Source organism: Synchiropus splendidus, chromosome 3, assembly GCF_027744825.2.
Source record: "Synchiropus splendidus isolate RoL2022-P1 chromosome 3, RoL_Sspl_1.0, whole genome shotgun sequence".
Lineage (NCBI taxonomy): Eukaryota > Metazoa > Chordata > Actinopteri > Syngnathiformes > Callionymidae > Synchiropus > Synchiropus splendidus.
This window is the reverse complement of record NC_071336.1, coordinates 24,499,257-24,517,500: the sequence shown is the minus strand read 5'-3', so window position 1 is coordinate 24,517,500 and position 18,244 is coordinate 24,499,257. Positions and strand designations below refer to the sequence as shown.

General features: G+C 44.8%; 2 protein-coding genes across 3 annotated transcripts in view; one reads left to right on the top strand and one right to left on the bottom strand.

Moving 5' to 3' along the window:
- LOC128755767 (collagen alpha-1(XXI) chain-like) overlaps positions 1-1,172 on the bottom strand; it is a 45,791-nt gene extending 44,619 nt beyond the window's left edge. Inside the window, exon 1 of the mRNA XM_053859750.1 lies at positions 1,127-1,172. The gene's annotated coding sequence lies outside the window, so the exon portion shown is untranslated. The remainder of the gene's footprint in view (positions 1-1,126) is intronic.
- A 3,754-nt stretch (positions 1,173-4,926) lies between these two features.
- zcchc2 (zinc finger, CCHC domain containing 2) lies at positions 4,927-18,198 on the top strand. 2 transcript variants are annotated; one of them, XM_053860858.1, is made up of 14 exons: positions 4,927-5,871; positions 9,085-9,199; positions 10,229-10,299; positions 10,688-10,759; positions 11,049-11,149; positions 11,847-11,950; positions 13,668-13,715; positions 14,217-14,271; positions 14,358-14,472; positions 15,415-15,473; positions 15,559-15,626; positions 15,691-15,801; positions 15,880-17,370; positions 17,503-18,198. In XM_053860858.1, exons 1-14 carry the CDS (start codon positions 5,089-5,091, stop codon positions 17,562-17,564), a joined length of 3,255 nt encoding a protein of 1,084 aa, XP_053716833.1. In that variant the 5' UTR covers positions 4,927-5,088; the 3' UTR covers positions 17,565-18,198. The 2 variants fall into 2 exon arrangements, with proteins under 2 accessions (XP_053716833.1, XP_053716832.1); XM_053860857.1 differs by having other exon boundaries at positions 15,412-15,473.
- The last annotated feature ends 46 nt before the right edge of the window (positions 18,199-18,244 follow it).

Here is an 18,244-nt window from a genome sequence, read left to right as displayed (position 1 = left end):
TCTATCCATCCATCTATCTATATATATATATATATAATATTGATAATAATATAATATAATATTTATTTATTTTCCCCCTCAGGTATTTGCTGATGTAGTTATATATTTTTTCATGTTAATAAGGAAACATTAAAGCCAGTCACATGTAGCATTTGTGAGGTTATTTTGTAATTTGGAATAATATTGCAAGTACAACACCCCATACTGTACACCTAAAGTTCATTGACTCTTTTCATGTTTTCACTTTATAGCCTCTGTCCCAGCTACACAGGACTAGCAGCGAGGGACAGTAGGCAGGCGTCAAAACTACTATTGGCTACATATTAAAAAGCTAATAAAGATAAAAAATACCACTTTTATATCTTACAGAAACATCTTTTTTTTGCCATAGTCATGTCAGCACTTCCAATATTCATAATTTAAATTGACAACCTTTAAATGACAAGCAGATAATATAAAATAATATATCGTCAAATCTCATAATGTCATGCCATATTTCGCCTATTTTATATTATTAAATAAACAAAAATCAAGTTCCACTCAAGACTCTTTTGAGGATTGACAGCCTATCACAACAGATAATGAAGCATCATAGGAGATTCAGTTGTCCCCTTCTGAACTAGTCCATCACAGGGCACAGACACACCTGAAGAAGATTTCATTGGTTCTGATGTTTTTGCTTTTTCTTATGATCAAAAGTACAGCAACCGGTAGATTAAATTAATCTGTGTTTTGGGAGGAAATCAGTGTTCAAGAGAATATCCAAAAGATGTTACCAGGGTAATGTCAATCAAAGTATTTAAAATCAAAATCAGTAACCCAAACTTCGACCTCGTGCACCATCACCTGTCCTGCCTCTCCAGTTCCACTCCCAGCTGCAGCTGAGCGATGATGAGAACTCTGTTGTCTAACATGATCAACCCATAATCATGCAGGCTGGTGTTTGCTGCTGCTGCTGCTGCTGCTATGTATTTTTAGCTCTTGGTTCCACTGATGCCCAGTTCGCTCTGGTCAAGCCAAACCCAGAGCAAGAGAACATGTTCACGTGGAGCAGAATACATATAGAGATACGGACGTACAGAGCAGTTACATGAAACACACGTGAAGCAAGATGAGAGGGTCTTACCCGGGACTTGACTCTGGGCGGAGGCAGTGATGACTGTCACTCTGAGAGAAAAGTGAAGAGTAAAGTCCTGACTCGGAAAGTCGTCCCTCCTGCTGGCACACGGCCTTGTGGGAGTGTCAGTCATCACAGAGCTGCACACTTGTGTTGATGTACACACATCAGAAGTGAAGACAAGACCACAGAGGGAAATGTTTATTTCACTTGGTTTTCCCTGCGTGTTAAGACTTGACAACGATGTTTCAAATAGTTTTTCTTCAATTCAAAACAGTTTTTGCTCCTTCACAAAGGCTCATTCTCCTAATCCAGTTCAATCTCACTTCCATCACCAATACTCTTCATCCAACACTTACTCTCCTCTCCACATGTACATCTACTTCATTCAATGTCATGGAATAACTTTCTCAAATGCCATTTTTAAATAATATTTTATTTATATAAAAAGGCATAGTTAAAAACGGATGCTTTTCGTTTAAGTTCTTGTTCTTCATCCCTTCCTTCATGGCATCCATGAACCTCATCGCTGTCTTGCTCCTTTTCTTATGCTGGATACTTAAATCTCTCAATCAATATTCTTCATCCAACGTGTCCCCTCTACTTGTCCAAACCTCTTGAGTACTGTAGTGATGGGTCTATGAGGTTTCATGACATAGAATTGAAGGGTCGATGAGGTTTCATGACACAGTGTCCTGATTTTCAGTGGCCACCAGATGGCACTGTCTGCTGTAAAATGTTTGACTTGGACAACTAATTCAATGGAACCTCATATCATTTCTAAAACAAGAGCACCATCCAGTGGCCTCTGAAAATCAGGGCACTGTTTCATCAACCCTGCAATACTGTTTCATGATACCTCATCTACCCATCACTACTCCTGAGTCGAGCCTCTCTCACTTTGTCTTGAAAGTCTGAAGAATGAAAATCAGAAAGAAATTTAGCAACCGAAGTCAAGCGACACAAACGTCTTTGTCTTCTCTGTCGGATCATCGAGGTTATTCCTGATCCTCTGTGAGATGTAATCTGAGCAGTAGTGATGTGAAGATAAGGTTTCATGAAACAGTGTCCTGATTTTCAGGGGCCACCAGATGGCACTGACTGCTGTAAAATGTTTGGACTTGAACAACTAATTCTATAGAACCTTACATCAGCGCCATGGATTGGCCTCTGAAAATTGTGACACTGTTTCAGCAACCCTGCAATACTGTTTCATGATACCTTGTCTACCCATCACTCTTCAGCAGCATGTTCTGGGTTTGTCCCTCCTTCCAGTCAGACATGCTAAGAGTCTTATGTGGAGGGCAGTCACTGTACTCCTTACCTTTTCTCTCAGTGGAGTGCCAGGTGAAAACTCTTTTTGCTGGGTTGTGGTTTCAGTCACTAGCCAAAGCTCCTAACCACAGGTGAGAATCGGAACTTAGATCATCATTATTACACCATGAAATACATTTGTTTTGTAATTCCACAAAAAAATCACCTCTAAATCTTGAGGGTGAAATTTCCAAACTCTTGAGTGACTGTTAAATATTCAAGTTTTTTTTTTTTTTTCTGGTGGTTTATATCATAAATGAGTGTTTTGATTGAATTCTGACAATGGCATCCTTCATTTGCCCGTTGAAAATTGGAATTATAATAATTGGTAACAGGACAGATGATTTCACTCTGGAGGTGCTGCAGAGTTCCAACAGGGTTCGCAAATCTTTCGAAGGTTTCGTAATACAGTTGAGAGAGAATTGCAGAGATTTGAAAAGTAGCGTGAGCTCCAAGAGATGAGCGGCTTTGAGTCCTTTTCTTGAAATATTGCTAGATCTAATGCAACAATGATCAGAGTTGACTAGTTACAAGGCCCAGGTTGAGAATGCTGACCCGCATCCTGGGTGTCACATCTGTGAGGGAGGAACTGGAGAGTGGAATGAGCCGAGAGCTTGTTAGCGTATATTATGAAGGTGGGAGCAACAACGGAACCCCTGGGCAGTGGTCCCTAACCTTTTTATCACAGCGGACTGGTCAACGCTTGGCAATTGGAGCATATGAAGCTGCCACTTTGAACCGTCAGATAAGTGTTTGTGAGCCCACTAAGACTCAGAAACTCTCCTCCTCCACCAGTGCCCTAACGCCCTCCGACTCTGGTCGCTATGGTAACATTTCAACATGCCTTCAAAATAGCATACAGATACACCACAAAAGCGAACATAAAGTGCATGAAATTTTTAAATCACCATATTGTTAAATCAATTGGGTTCCTGAGCTTGTTTCTCTCCAACGCGACGTCTACCATCTGGGTAGATGGCCGCGATAAATCCATATTTCAAGTAAGACTCCTGGTATTGTTTGTTTAAAACTCTCTTCTTGGAAGTCATAGGCTCTTCTGTCTCTTCACTGAGCCTTATGCCCTTTGCAGAGAAACAGCTGTTTCCTACTCATTTTACGAGAAAGTGACTAAGCGAGAGAGTCCGGTCCTTTTTCAAAATAAAAGGTTTTTAAAAAATAAAAGCTCCTTCAGACTCAGATAATACGCAAAACAGAAATAATGAATAATTTATTGTGCGGCCCGGTACTAACCGATCCACTGAGGGGATCGGCCCGGGGGTTGGGGAACTCTGGGAACTCCATGCAGCAAAGGAAACAACAATTCAGTGTGAGATCTTTACATGGCTGTGGCAATGGGAGATTCAAGACAATATATAAGTTGGTACGCACAATTTTCTCAACAGTTTGCCTCGCAGGCATTTTTTCTTCTTTTTTTCATTAGTAAATTTGAAGACACATGACTTGCACCTGGTTCTGCTGCTGGTTGGACTTATTGATGACAAATATCTTTTGCCGATCACATGGTTTCACGTCATTTGGATCCGGGGGCCATATGTACCTTGATGGGGCCCATATCCATTTGTTCTGGAAAATGTGGGCCACAAGCTCAAAAAGGTTAACTGACAACCACGTGCCGATCTGCGACATTCAGAATGGAATTATACCGCCACCTGCTGACATCAGAATTTGAGCACAAACAACAACAACAAAAAACATTCAAAAACTATTAGAAGGTTAAAAAGCCAAAATTTCTGTTCCACACTAATAGAATTCCATTTCACCATGGACCTAAATGGGTAAGTCAACTCCGACATTTTTTTTTTCTGTCCTACATGTTTTTTCCTCAGTAAATACCCCATTGATCAAAGTACTTGTCTTTGGCAAGAATTTCATGAAGAAGTTTGAGGTTAATTTTCAACAGTGTTTGAAAAATCAAGCTCTTATGGTGTTTAACATATTAATAAGCAAAAATAAGAATAGAAAAGTAATTGTAATTTTTGTCCACTAGATGGAGGTATTGCCAACTCAACTAAAGCATGTTCCACTCATGCATCTTTATACATTAGTTTATGTTGATTCGATTAGATGAGATTAGATGGGCTTCATCAATAGTGAATGAGTGAGGGTCATGAGGTAAGAGCAAGACTGCGGGGCCACAACTAGAAACGCCCTATGTGTCTCACTGTCACTATTGAAGTGGAATAATAGTCATGAATTATGGAGGGTCTACTTATTCTATTGTATTTATGTCGCTATTTTGTTTTTATTATTATGTTGTACTCTGTTTTATGTATTGTATTATGTATTTGGCATGGCATTTAATATTTTTTTCCAAATTTCCAAAGCCGTGGAGCTTAACGGGGCAGCAGGCGGCGTCTCAGTCAGAACTCGCTTTCACACACCAACGTTGCAAACGGACTGTGCAGTTGTCCAAGTCTGTCGCTAGATGGCAGCACCGCGCGCACTCCACAAAAGTCTCCACCCGGAATGTAAAAGTAGAAGAAGTGTGTCACTCTGGAATCTTGTCGCCGCGTCAGTTGGTTAACTAACAGCGCTGTAACACCTGCCCGACTCTGCCCGTCTCCCGCTGCCACACCACGTAAGTAGCTAAAATGTAGAGACGACTCGCCCGTTCGGACTTTTCGGTCGCTCTGATAATGCTGAAGATGAAGCTACTACAGAAAACGGGCGAGGAAGGTGTCGACACAGCCGAGGACGAGCCGCTGCTCCAGCCGAGCCACCAGCGTCTTCCCAGGGCGGGCTCTCCTTCTTCGCTGTCCGACGGGCTGGATGAGACGTCCGGACCACACTTACGCTCAGCCGAGCTGGACGCGGAGACGGTTTTCGAGTGGTTCGGCCTGCACCTCAACCCTGCCAAACGGATCGAGTTCATGTGCGGGCTGCTGCATATGTGCCAGTCTCTGGAGCTTCGCTTTCTGGGATCGTACTTGGAGGACCTGGCCCGCAAAGACTATCACATCTTAAGAGACTTCGAGCACCGGGCCAACAGCCCGAGTGATTTGGGCATTTTAACGGACGTCATTGACCCAGTGGTTCGGTCCAAGCTGCTGGTGTACTTGTCTCTCCTCGGTTCTGACAGCAGGGAATGTGCCGGGATACTGTTTCGCATACTGAGCCATGTAGACCCGGCCATGTTCTACAAAAAAGACGACTACAGCGTTCCTCCATTCAGGGAGCCTCCGCACCACCCGTCCGGTCACGCCGTGGGCCAGGACGCCAGTGCGTGCCGAAGGAACGAGCCCAACTGCGGCTACGAGGCGGCGGTGGGACCGCTGGAGCAGCTGGTGCTGCTCTTCACCATGGCCTCGCTGCACCCAGCCTTCCACTTCCACCAGCGAGAGACTGTCCGAGGACAACTTGACAAACTACACATGAGCATGGAGGAGGAGAGACGTCCAAGTCTGGGAACACAGACGACGGTGAGCCGCGAGCAGTTGATGCTAAGCTAACCTCAAACTTGACATCGAACTCAGACCGTTCGTTTAAATTTCGACGAAGAATTAACAAAGAAACCTTTAACCACAGAGAACACGAACATAATTTTTCGTCTTCATTTTTGGGTCATTTTATGTAATTTTGGATAATTCCGGACATAAAATGTTAACCGTTATCGCCGTGATTATTACGTAACGCCTGATAGAACAACACAACTCTTGTCAGCGTTTAACTTCTTTTGTTGGCTTGTGAAGAGTAGGTTGCTTCTTTTACCCGGTTTCTCAAAGTTTAGGGAAGTATACACTTAAAATAAAGAGGCATTTCCTTCTGTGTCTGAGGGGCATATCGACGGAGAAATGAATGGAAAAGAAAAGTATAAAAGATTTGTGTTCTGTCAATATTGTATGCAAGTTCCATTGCTTGCACAACTAGTTAATATTATCTTGGTTAAAAACATTATCTAAATGGTCATTTGAAGACTTGAAATTCACTCAGTATCTTTATAAAACCATATCATCTTGAGTTGATAGATATTCTCGTAGTGACAGATAAGCAATGTCAACAAAGCTCAGCTAAGTGGCTGAAGATATGAAAGGAAGTAACAAAAGCAAACACTTGAGCTGAAGTAGTAAGTTTACTACTGCTCATTACTAAATAAGAGATTGTAAGGCAAGTTATTCATGGATTAGTTCAAGATTAATGAAAGCCAAACCAAAATTAATTGTTCGAAAGAGTGGTGTAATTTAGTTTCTTTTCAATAAAATGCAACAGAATTAAATACATTAAATGCCCCTCACTCTTGCTCTGCCCTCATTGTTGCGATAGGTCAAAGGCAGAGCTCTGATTCTAGTAGGGATCAGAATGGAGCTTGAGTCAGAGTGAAGTAAGCTGCATGTAAGAACCTAAGAATGAGGCAGGTGCTTATGAATTATTTTCGAGTGGACATACTCACACAAACACACTTATCATCCCACATGACACATAAGGTGAGTGACCAAGTACTTAAACTATCACGTGTGAGTCCGTTGGGACCTCACTTACTAGGCGTTTACAAAAAAAAAAAAAAGATTCACATAAGAATTGCTTGCATTGATTTCAAATGTCCCAAAATGAAATCTGCTGACTTTCCACCATTTTGTAACTACGCGCATGTCCTGAGGTCATCATGCAGCCCGGTCTGTAACATGCAGAAAGTGCCAGTGTTTTTTTTCACTCTGATAGAAGCTGTGCTTTGGCGGGACTATTCAAACACATTGTGCCGTCGGACGCACGACCAAAACTGAACTGCTCCACTGTAACCAAAATTACGAGAAGAATAACGGCAGTCCAGTCCAGTCCAATCCAATCCAATCCAATCCAAGCCTCTCGGCAGGGTGGTTACAGAAAACCATATCAAAGTTAAAATGGTTAAATTTTGATTTGATCTTTTTTTTCACAACAAAAAAGAAGAAGTTTCCACTGATTTGATGAGTAGATGAAGACGCTTGAGGGCATTTCTATGCACCCATGATTTTAGGGTCCATATAACTGCTGAAACAGATTGTCTGTCTGACTTTTTTTTGCTCCAACTCATTATGCCAACTGCGCAGCATACTGAGTTCCCTCCGCTTCTCCACCCATGTGCAATATGATACTGATGGATGCACAGCTGACCACTGAACCATACAATTACACACAAAATTCTTTATTAAGCAGGCTGTATAGTTAACCATGAATAATAACAGCGGCTAATTAAACAAGTCAAGTCAATACTCAGATGCCATTGTTAAAGTGTGTTAAGTTGGCTCAGTGTTTTGTGATTGTTTTTTGCAAATAAGTCTACTGCTGTTTGTTAAGTATGAAAGAATAATCTAATTTCCTTCGCCGTTTCTGAAGTGGCTTCAAGCATTTTGCCGACAGGTTGAAACAAGAACTGTTATGTGCACAGCAATCTTCACAGTCTGTTTCTAAACTGAACATTTTATTCCACAGTTTAGTCCTTTACAGACGGTCGCCAATAACTGAAATGCAACATACAAAGCGAGTTGATTTTAAAGATGTATTTCACATTGAGCGCTAAGCAGCTTGGGAGGATTAGGGTTAGAATTTAGGAAAGTTGCAAGGTTTCATTTCTCCAACTGGGGTACTTTCACCATTGTTCAAATTAGCTGTCTAAAACCGACGGCATAGCAACATCCGTTCATATTCTGTCACATTTTCTTTTAACATTTAAAGAAGGAAAAACATCACTGCAAATGAGGTTTTTCTCTTGAGTACATTTTTCCGTGAAGTTGAGCAACCCAACTGTTATTTCCTGGTTTAAAGGCAATATGTCATTCATCTTTCTTGAAGTATATTTGTAGTGCAGGTAAGTGGATTAGCTCTCCCCCAACAACCGAAATGGCCGTGTGTTTGTCTGTGTGTCTTGATAAAATCACTGTTTCCATTTATAGAGGAGGCAGCTCAGCACAGACGTATGAAGGAGAGTGGAGAGACATTTTGTATTCTGCACAATTTATACACAGACTTTACTGCACAATCCTTACTTGTGGCGCGTTTATACCAAATGCAGTTTAAGTGACAAAACTAGGTGACATCTTAAGTTAATGTAGGTATGCAATCAGACAGTATGGAGCTGGTGATGTGACACGTTTGGGGCAACAAAGTTACAACGGCGGCACATTTCCAGTGACAGGTTTTACTCAATGATTGTTCAATTGGATTGCATGAAATGCCTGTGCGTGTTTGGGGCCCAGATTTTCTGAAAGTTATGACTGAGCGTAAGGTAAAGGGAAAAAATACTGTTTCCTTGGTCTGTCATCTTCAGTTTCCAGCGACTCTTGACTCGCCCCCAGCAGACTGATCTTCTTTGTTTAACACAACTTGAGTATCGGTGGCCAGAAACCATGAAATACTCTGGTACGACAAGTGTCACCATATCGCGTTTTGTGTGACATTGTGCTACAGCTTGTGCTAGAGCTACCTGTTCTGAGAAAAGGCCCAAATGACGATTTAAGTCGGATGTCGCACTGGAATCGATCGTCGCGCTGTTGTTTGATCCCGTGCCCGCTCATTTCCTTGTTTACCAGCCCTGTCTGAAGCAAATTGCCTTTCAGGAACTTTTAAAGTGACTGAATGTACTCCATCACCTCACCACTCTTCAGGAAGATCTACATTTGTTACTTTCTCTCTGACTCCTGGTCATAATCTGTTTCCAGGAGCTTGTGAGCCAGAAGGTGGATTACCTGCCCTCTCAGGATTTGGGTGACTGTCCCGACTCCCACCCTCCACGACTGAGCCGACGGTCCCCACGTTGGGCAGCTCAAAGAGAAGGTGAGACATTCAGAATAAAAGTGGCATAAAGAACCGGCGCCATTCATTTCTTATTGTCAGGGCTCGCCCTAGATATTGACCTCATGTCCCAGTCACAGTTGATGGAGGACATTAAAGTTCTTGCAATAGAGCTGTAAATGAATGGAGAGTGAAGTCTTAAAAGACTTCTGGCTTGTCTCTTCTATACTGTCCAGGATCAAGAACACCATAAAACAAAAGACTTGTGCTGATGTTAGTTGGCTTGAGTAGCTGCACCTGGTTGAGCGATCAACCATTCTGGAGTGCAGGACACGTCATATTGGTCTCATGAGGTTGGGTGGTACAGGCTTTGACTCAACAATCAAATTGCTGCTGAAAGGAAAAAAGATGGCAGAGAAGTTGAAGTCACTCTGAATTAACACACTGCATATGTTCATAGCAAAACATTAAATTATCAACAGTGTTTTTCTTTTGCTGTGTATTTGTTTGGAACTGTAAACAAAGAGCATAAAGTCCTCGCCCAGCTAGAAGATTTGGTCGAAAATAAACATGCGCCTCACTTCAGGAATCCACTTCTAGATCATGTACGACGGTATCTCAGTGATATCTTTGAAACCAGCGACGCACACAGCCTCTGTCTCAGTGATTCCACTTCCTCTCTGGGGATATCTGGTTTCCACTAGTAACGGAGCCGTCAACAACAGCCCTGCACTGCCAAGTAACACGCTCCACGTTGATGTGTCATGAAGACTATAAACCGAGTCTTCACAATGAATCATTATTCTTCACTTAAATTTATAGTTGTGTGTCTTCAAATAAATACTGAAAAGTATTCTTACTAAAGGTGGGCTGCACAGTATACCGTCTCAGAGTTATCCAGAACTGTGGATGTTTTATTCCCGAGGGATGACTGTTAAATTGGCTGCATCATGCTCAACCAATCCCCCCCAACCTTCAATTAAATAAGATTTGCTGCATAACAAGGTTAAATATAAATGCAACTCCACGTTTGGAAGCATTTTTACTCATGATCGCTCTCTGTGTTTGCAGCCGTGCACATAGAAGGAATTGTCCTCAGAGGAATCTCTCGGACACGGCTGGACAAGGAATACAACTTTGAGGTAGGTACCCTGTTTTCAATGGCAGATTAGTTTGGTGGTGGTAGATCTATAGAGGTGAAACAGAGAGATTCAAACAGGATTTACACTGCCTTCATTCATCATCGTGGAGCTGTGGTAATAACCGACTCCACCACAAATTGTAGCGGGACTCTGCTGCGAGAGCGACAGATTGGGAGCTGAGACAAACTGTTCCTCTGGCTCCACAGTTAAAGCTCCACACTCTTCTACTGAGCGCGCTCCATCTGCTAATACTGGAGCGGAATCAAACACTGATTCGTATCTCTAGCAGGCATATACAACCGTCCCCCATACTGTCAGACCGCATTCCAGGAAGGAGTCATTTCATCGTCTGCCTCAACATTCAGTGGTTGTGTCGCTCATGTTTCAGGTGAAGTGGTCCGACTCTTCCTCAACAAATGTGACCAAAACCCATCTTGAACTGGAGAACTTTTTGCTTAAGGTGAGTCTGGCTGTTTTGTTGAAGCGTCCTCACATGAAGGGCAGGTTACATTTCTGTTGTGTTGCGTTATTATTCTATTCAAAAAACAGTGACTCAGTCTGACGTGGTGCTTGAGTTGCCACACCGTGCTCCTTTTAGCCTCCCCACAGCCCAACTAGTTAAAAATAATGGTGCATCACGCTAATATGAGTCATCCTCCCTGAAAGAGAAATGAGTTTTTGGAGGTCAAATGGGTGCTGAAATGTGACCTGTGTTGTGTGTGTGTGTGTGTGTGTGTGTGTGTGTGCAGCTTCCTAAAGATCACTGCACTGAGTCGTTTGAAAAGGGAATCCTGAGACTACTCAACCAGGGGGAGCAGCATGAGAGCAGAGAGGTGGAGAAGAACCTCAGGTAGGGTGCTGGCTGTTGGATCTATGCTTTGTTGGACGGTTCTGCCAGGAATCTGCCATCATTTTGTTTGTCTCGGAAACATCACACCCCCAAGCTCCCTCAGGCTCTGTTGTTTCCTGGTTGAAGTGGTTTGTGCTGTGAGCCTGATGAACTGTTTGTTTTGATAAGACCTTCACATGATCTCCTTGAAAACACAAATGTTAATGCCAGAGAAAAGGCGGACATAAATCTGAACTGCCTTTCATCACTGCTGCTCATCGACTTGGTAAACAGAGCAGCCTCTCCCCTCCCACACGTGCGCTCTCTTGAGATTCATCAGAAGTGAAACTTAGGAAAACAAAACTGAGCTCACTTCCTGCAGCTCGTGATCCCAGCTTCTTCACTGACTGCAGGCTTCTGCTTGAACTGTCTGCTTACATCAGGGCCACATGATTTCATATGTCTTGTTCCATAAATGCCATTACTGAAACTGTAATATCTGAATATGTTAAAGCAGTTGCTCTCTGAGGGTTTCAGCTGAAAATGAAACTGAAAGTGCACTCATGCTGCTTTATGTAAGCAAAAGAAACATCATTCACAAGCAAATGCCTGCAAACAAAAGCCATTATGTGGTACATGTGTAGATGATGATATGTTGTAGTTTTCTGTCACCTGAAAACGAAACACAGGTTTTCATTTCTGTTCCTCTCCTCTCCAGGGAATGCTTCCTCTCAGCGCCCCCTGTCTTCAAGCAAAGGAGAAACGTTTGCAACTTTTTCAACTGTAACTCCAGATATTCTTCCAAACTACTCAACTGCCGATGTAAGTTTGCACTCAAGCACGAGTTTACACGGGTAGTGAAAGGGATTTAACTGTGAAAGATGAGTTTGTACTTGAATTGATCTTGTTTTTTATGGTGTTAACAAGAAGCACTTGTTTTTTTGTTTTTGGTTTTTTTTTTGGTCTCCTTTTCTCCCTCAAAGTGACTTAATCAACCTACTGAAGCTACAGGTATCAGTGGAGTGAAACTTGAAAATGTGGAATCCAAATTTCATGATGTTACCAAATAGGGATGGGCGTAATTTCAGCAATAATTCTACTCCACTGTGTTGGACATAATACAGTCTATTTTGAAACTGTTTTATGATGAAACGTATTAGTGTACTTGACCTCCAACATCATTATTTGTTTATGTTTAAATATAATAGTTAACTAAGTGTAGAGATGAGATATTCACTGTTTTCACGTCTCTGGTAGAAGCCAGCTACAGAAGACGGAGTGCTCTGCCAGCTTTATTTAGGGGTTAAATTGAGCCGTCTGTCTGCTGTGTCTATTGTCTCTTAACAGTTTAACTACGGACCAGTCTGGACACATTTCCTCGATGCTATTGAAGAAATATTAGAAATCATGTGAATAGATGATCATTTATACTTATTCTATTCTCCACATCATTATACAAACTGTCCGTCCTTTGTCTTGTGTGATGAAAAACTTTTTCACAATTCTCTCTCCTCAAATGGTTGTTTTTCTTTGCCTTATTGAAGATTTCACTAATACTTCGACCATTTTAGAATTTGTTGATGGTCCCTAACTGAAGAATTAGCGCTGCTTGTGAGAGTGTGTGTCACTGCCTTATTTGCTTCCTCATCCCGTTTTGCTTCCAGGGCTCAGGCTTATGACATCATTTTCTGTCCGCATGTGCACATTGGTATTTCAAGACGTAATTTCGTGTCCACATGCGCACATGGGTGTAGCTGCTTGACACATGAATTAGAATAAAATTAGCAACGTCATCAGGCCACGCCTCACTAAACTCGTATTTCATCAAGAGAAGCAGAATTTGGATTACTAAAGTACTACACCGACGTATTAACTGTATTTTAACCTTATTTTATATATATATATATATATATATCTCACTACATTTGACTTGTATTCAACAATTCTGATATTTTAACAAGATTTCAGATGAAATAATTGGATCTTTCTGTGCACTTTGCATGCAGTTTTCTATCTTGCCTACGAGGTCTCAGTTAATATTAGTATATACTCAGTAAATGACGTCTTGAAATACCAATGTGCGCATGCGGCCAGGAAATGACGTCATAAGCCTGAGCCCTGGAAGCAAAACAGGATGAAGAAGCAAATAGGACAGTGACAGTGTGGCCGCGATCAGTGAAGCCTAATGGGGACGCGAAAGAGGGCGCCGCCGCCAATACCGGAACGGAGCTCCGTCCAATATCCAACTAGTCTCACTGCAGTGTTTCACCAAGGCACCAGCGCAGCGGGAAACCTGTATGTGTTGGTATGAACCAAGGCAGACGACCGCGTCACAGAACCTATGAGGACCACTCCATCTAACAAAATAAACACAGACCCTGAGACTCAGACCAGTCGACCAGTGTCATTATAAGAGGTTTCCTATATTAAAAATGAGTTTAAAGCTACGATTGTGAACCAAAGTCCACTATTTGAGCAGCTAAGCTACCTAAACTCTTGTTTATTTATTTTTGATGCGTGGCTGTGTTCCTCTCTCCAGGCAAGCCTTTCCAAGTCGACTGCTCTGACGCCTCCAGTCAGGAGGAAGGTAAGCAAACATTTCAAATCAGAGGTGCACACACTCATCAGAGAATCTACCTAGAGTGTATTTTTGGAGACCATTTGGAAACGGCTGAGTCTGGGATCCTCATGTGTCACAGCTATATTTGCTGTGACCGTGTGCAGGACTCCAGCCTGCTATCTACCCGGTTCACATGGGATTATAAGGTCTGAAGTGGGTTTGAAATCCTATCTGAGCAAAGTCTATAATTCAACCAAATATACTGGTAGCAGGATTACTGTACATCTATCCATTTTTAGGGTAGTTAAGTCTTTTTAAAGGAGTTCATTGTGCAATTGTAGTCAAAAAGTTTACCCTTTTTTTTAAAAAAAAAAATTAAGATGATTTTGCCAATGCATATTTTAATATGGAGTGCCATGATGTCCTGAAATTATTTATCGTTGTGGGTCTGAAAATACATATCTTTGTAAGAATAAAAGGAGCGTTGTCCCTATGGTAAAGCAGGTTTGTCTGAAATATTTTTTTCAGATTCATACGTTCCAGGACACAAAAAGAAACAGGGAGCCAAGAGTCCGTGCCAGCCGTGAGTGTCCGCCGTAATGACGCTAGATTATTGCAGATTAAAACGTTCGGGCATGAAAATGTTCTTGTTCTTGCTGTTTTCTTCAGAGGTAAAGGCTTCCAGCTGGAGGGCCGGAGAGGGGCTCACCCCGCAGAGCTCAGCGGTCCGTCGGAGAGGAGGAAGAAAAACTGCTCCTTGAGAAGCAACCTCAAAGTGGAGCAGGTGAGTTGGGTGTCAGAAATCTTAAGGCTGCACGTCTTGTCGAGTAGAACTCTGTCGAAGCTCTCTAACTCTCATGCTGCAATGAAAACTTCCTGTATTTAAATCGAAGATTCCTCACCTCCCTGGAGCTCAGTGGTCACTCTTTAATAAAGGCCATTGTTGAGGACAGGAAGGAAAAAAAGGTCCCCGATTGTGCCTTCAATAGTCAGGCATCCCATCATCCCCTCACTCGAGAACTAGGTGGTGTGTTTTCCCTTCTGCTCAGAACCATCGTGCCTAATTTAATGCCAAATCGATCCACTCAATTCTGTGTTCACCTGTGTTTTTGAGAACAAATCAGCTCAGATCTGACAAATAACTGAATAAAGGAGCGTCGAGTGAAGAGACTGATAAGAGCCTGTGCCGGTCATGATGTCTCCTATCACCGTGCTCCAGGATCAAGGTTCACCACAGTGTGTTTAGGCTCAGCGGGCTTTCCATGTAGAGACTTTCCCGGTAAAGATGTTTACTGGTGTGTAGAGTATGCGCTGCGAACATGACACAGCACAGTGTGTGTGTGTGTGTGAATGGTTCGCTCCCTGCTGAGCGAACCAGCCTGTGAATGTCGAAGAGATAAAAGATTGCTGACAAGGCGCATCCTCTCTCATTCACACACACACACACACACACATCCGTGTGTCACTGTCACAACGACACCACGCAACTGAATTTGTTTGCCGTGCTCAACCTTCTGTGACCTCATTGACAAATAAAGGCACTTTCATCAGCTGATATCAGTGTTGACCTGTTGAGGGACCCTGTTTCAGTCAATGATTTTGGTGACATGTGAGGCGACTCGGTCGAGCCGCAGGGTCCTGAGGAAGCACCTGAAGTTCCGCTAGTGCTCCATCAGTGGTGTGTGTATTGACCGCTTCATCAAACTCCTCATCTGTTCTACAGCAGGACGGAGACACTAGAAGCCAGCAGGTCAACAAGGTCAAGGGCAGAATGGTGACTGACAGGTAGGTTGCCAGCTGATGGAGCCTGGACCTGTGACTCACTTGTTGCTGGACCTCACAGTGAAGCCACATGTGGTTCTGTTAACAGGGACAAAGGGAAGGGAAGCGTGTATGTGACCAACGGAACCTTGGCTCCAGCGCTGACTCGGAGAAAAGGTTTGCCTCTCATTCTGTCTTGTGGCAACTGTTTCTTCGGTGAGTGACACCAATGTCATTTCAGACGACGACTCTTGCCCCGACACATTCGGGGAAACGTCGTCGGGAAGCAACAGCTCGCCGTCCAGCCCGCAGCACCGAGGCGCAGGGAGCCTGAACAGTGAGGACAACAAAGGTGAGGTTCTGGCCTCAGGCTCGCCCCGTCTCGACGTCCGTTCCTCGTCCAGTAAAAGTGGTGTTTCGTCTGCCGCAGATACTGACAGCCACTCAGATGACTCCAGCAAAGGTCCCCGACTGTTCTTCAGCCACCCAGCGGACCCAGCTTTGCCTGGGGAAGCGTTTCCGGTCCACCCTCTGTCCACCAACCACCCTGGCCAGAGGCAGCCTGGCCCACTGCCCAGAACAGATTTTCCACCCCTGCCTTTCATGCACTCAAACCCCTACGTCCTCCCAAATGGCACCGGTGAGCCGCCGCTTCCCATTGTGGCCCTACCCAGTCACAACATCATCCACGATCGGAAGTCTCCCTCCGGGCCGCTGCTGATGCAGATGCCACTCTTGCCCCCCGTGGTGCCCAGCCCAGGAGTGGGTGCAGAGCCGGAGAAAAAGGATGTTCTGCCCAGCATTGGCATGGCCCCCATGGGTCTTCTTCCCCCCGGGAGTCCAGCCCTGCCCCCCTTGGTTCAGAGGTTCAAGACGGTGCTGGGTCATGGCCAAGATTTCTCTGACGGATCCTCTGCAGGGTCTTCAACCAACGCAACCCTGACCCCGGGCAGACCCATTAACGTCATGTCACAGGGCCCCACCTCCTTCCCGTCTTCGCAACCAGCTCCCCCATGCCAGGACCACACCAGCTCAGCCCCCTCTTTACCTCCCGTGGACCCTCCGCAGAGCAAACTCTCTGGCTTGACTTTACCCTCCGGTCTCCCCTCTGCCTTTACACTGCCCCCTGCTGCCGCCACGACACCAGTGGGGACATCGCAAGGCCACGTCCAAGCTGCCATTCCCCCGGCTGTGCCCACACACACCCCTGGACCTGCCCCCAGCCCCAGTCCCGCACTTACTCACAGCACCGCTCACATCGACTGCCTGTCCTTCAGCAACAGCAGCGCTTCCGCTGGAGCCCCCCAACCTCAGCAGCAGGTGGCGCCCCAGCAGCCCCCTCTCCCCCCGCCGCCCCAGCAGCCAGCCCTGGGCTGCGGAACTTGCGGCTGCCACAACAACTGCGGCGGCCGCAGCAGCAACAGCGTCAGTGGCTGCCAGACACCTATGTACTTCCCGGCCCCCCAGCTGCAAGCGGCGCCGCGGCCCGTCTTCAGCGTCCCGCCCCACCTCTTCCAGCTCACCAGCCTGTGCAGTAACAACTACCTCAGCCAGGCACAGGCCACTCACCAGGCCAACGGGGCTGCCGCCATGCCCGCCTTCTTTCCCACCGCCGCCACCCACCCGCCGCCCTTCGGCCCCCTTCACACTCCCAGCCACGCCGACGTGTCCTCCCACATGCTGAGCACGCAGGCCGCCGTGGCCGCTGCCAACTACAGCCTCCATCAGCAGATGGCGCCAGCCATGTCCTTCTGTCAGAGGGTCTACCAGCACGTGTACCCCAACGCTCTGGGGATGATGCACACCGCCGCACTGGGAGCCGGGATCAACAAGAAGAACGGCAACGTGTCGTGCTACAACTGCGGTGTGAGCGGTCACTACGCCCAGGACTGCAACCAGCCGCCCGACGCCTCCCAGCAAGGTATGCAGCAGCACACGGCACCAGAGGAGAGGGAGGCCATGTCTCAGACGCGGTTCACTTACTCAGTCTTAGGCGGGGAGGGGGGTCATAATGTTATGGCTGCACGTTGATGGTCTCTCGTTCCCCCCCCAGGTGGATTCCGGTTAAAGTACACGTCCTCGCACAATTCAGAAGCAGCAGACGGCGGCGACTGAGGGTCACGTGACTCGTCCTGGGAGCCGCGTGGAAACTCAAGCTCGGAGAGAATTAGCCTCGCGAGCGGACGAACTTGTGCCTCAAAGGATGCTGTCGCCACGGTGACCATGTCATCGCTGGCGCACGGAAACTGCTCTTCCTCCGTTTTTTTCTCTCTTTGATATTTTTGCACTGATAGTCACAAACGTTTAACTTATTAATTACTAAGGAGAATCAGACCTTTTTGGTTTTAATGCGGATGTTATCGACTAAAACACTTCAAATGAGTATTTATACTTTTTTTTTTCTCCTTCATTAATGTTTTTATTGTTTCAGAAGATGTATTTCATTTTATGATTGATCTGTGTTGGCCTGACGGTTCACCTCGTTCAAGCGTTCTAACTGTGTCACACAGGCGTTTTAGCTACTGGAGGCAGCGTGTCAAAGCTGCTTTGTCATTTCAGCTATTTTGGCATTTCAGAGTTGAAGTTGTCCACGGACGTCCTTTTTTTTTTTCACCTTAAATATCGCGGACTTTGTGGACTAGAAGCTTCTAACCTTGAGTCCTGATTTTACTTGTTGAAGATGCAAAGATGAGATGCTCGTTTTTGTCGTCATGATTAAAAATGTTGCAGAAACTTCTGCCAAAAGTCACATTTTGTGAAGCCTCTTTTTTTTTTTTTAACAGACGGGGTCAAGA

Coding starts and splice junctions, on each gene's coding strand:
- zcchc2 (XM_053860857.1), top strand. CDS start 5,089: ATGCTGAAGATGAAGCTACTACAGAAAACGGGCGAGGAAGGTGTCGAC. Junction 9,200..10,228: donor TTGGGCAGCTCAAAGAGAAG/GTGAGACATTCA, acceptor CTGTGTTTGCAG/CCGTGCACATAGAAGGAATT. Junction 11,150..11,846: donor GAGGTGGAGAAGAACCTCAG/GTAGGGTGCTGG, acceptor TCTCCTCTCCAG/GGAATGCTTCCTCTCAGCGC.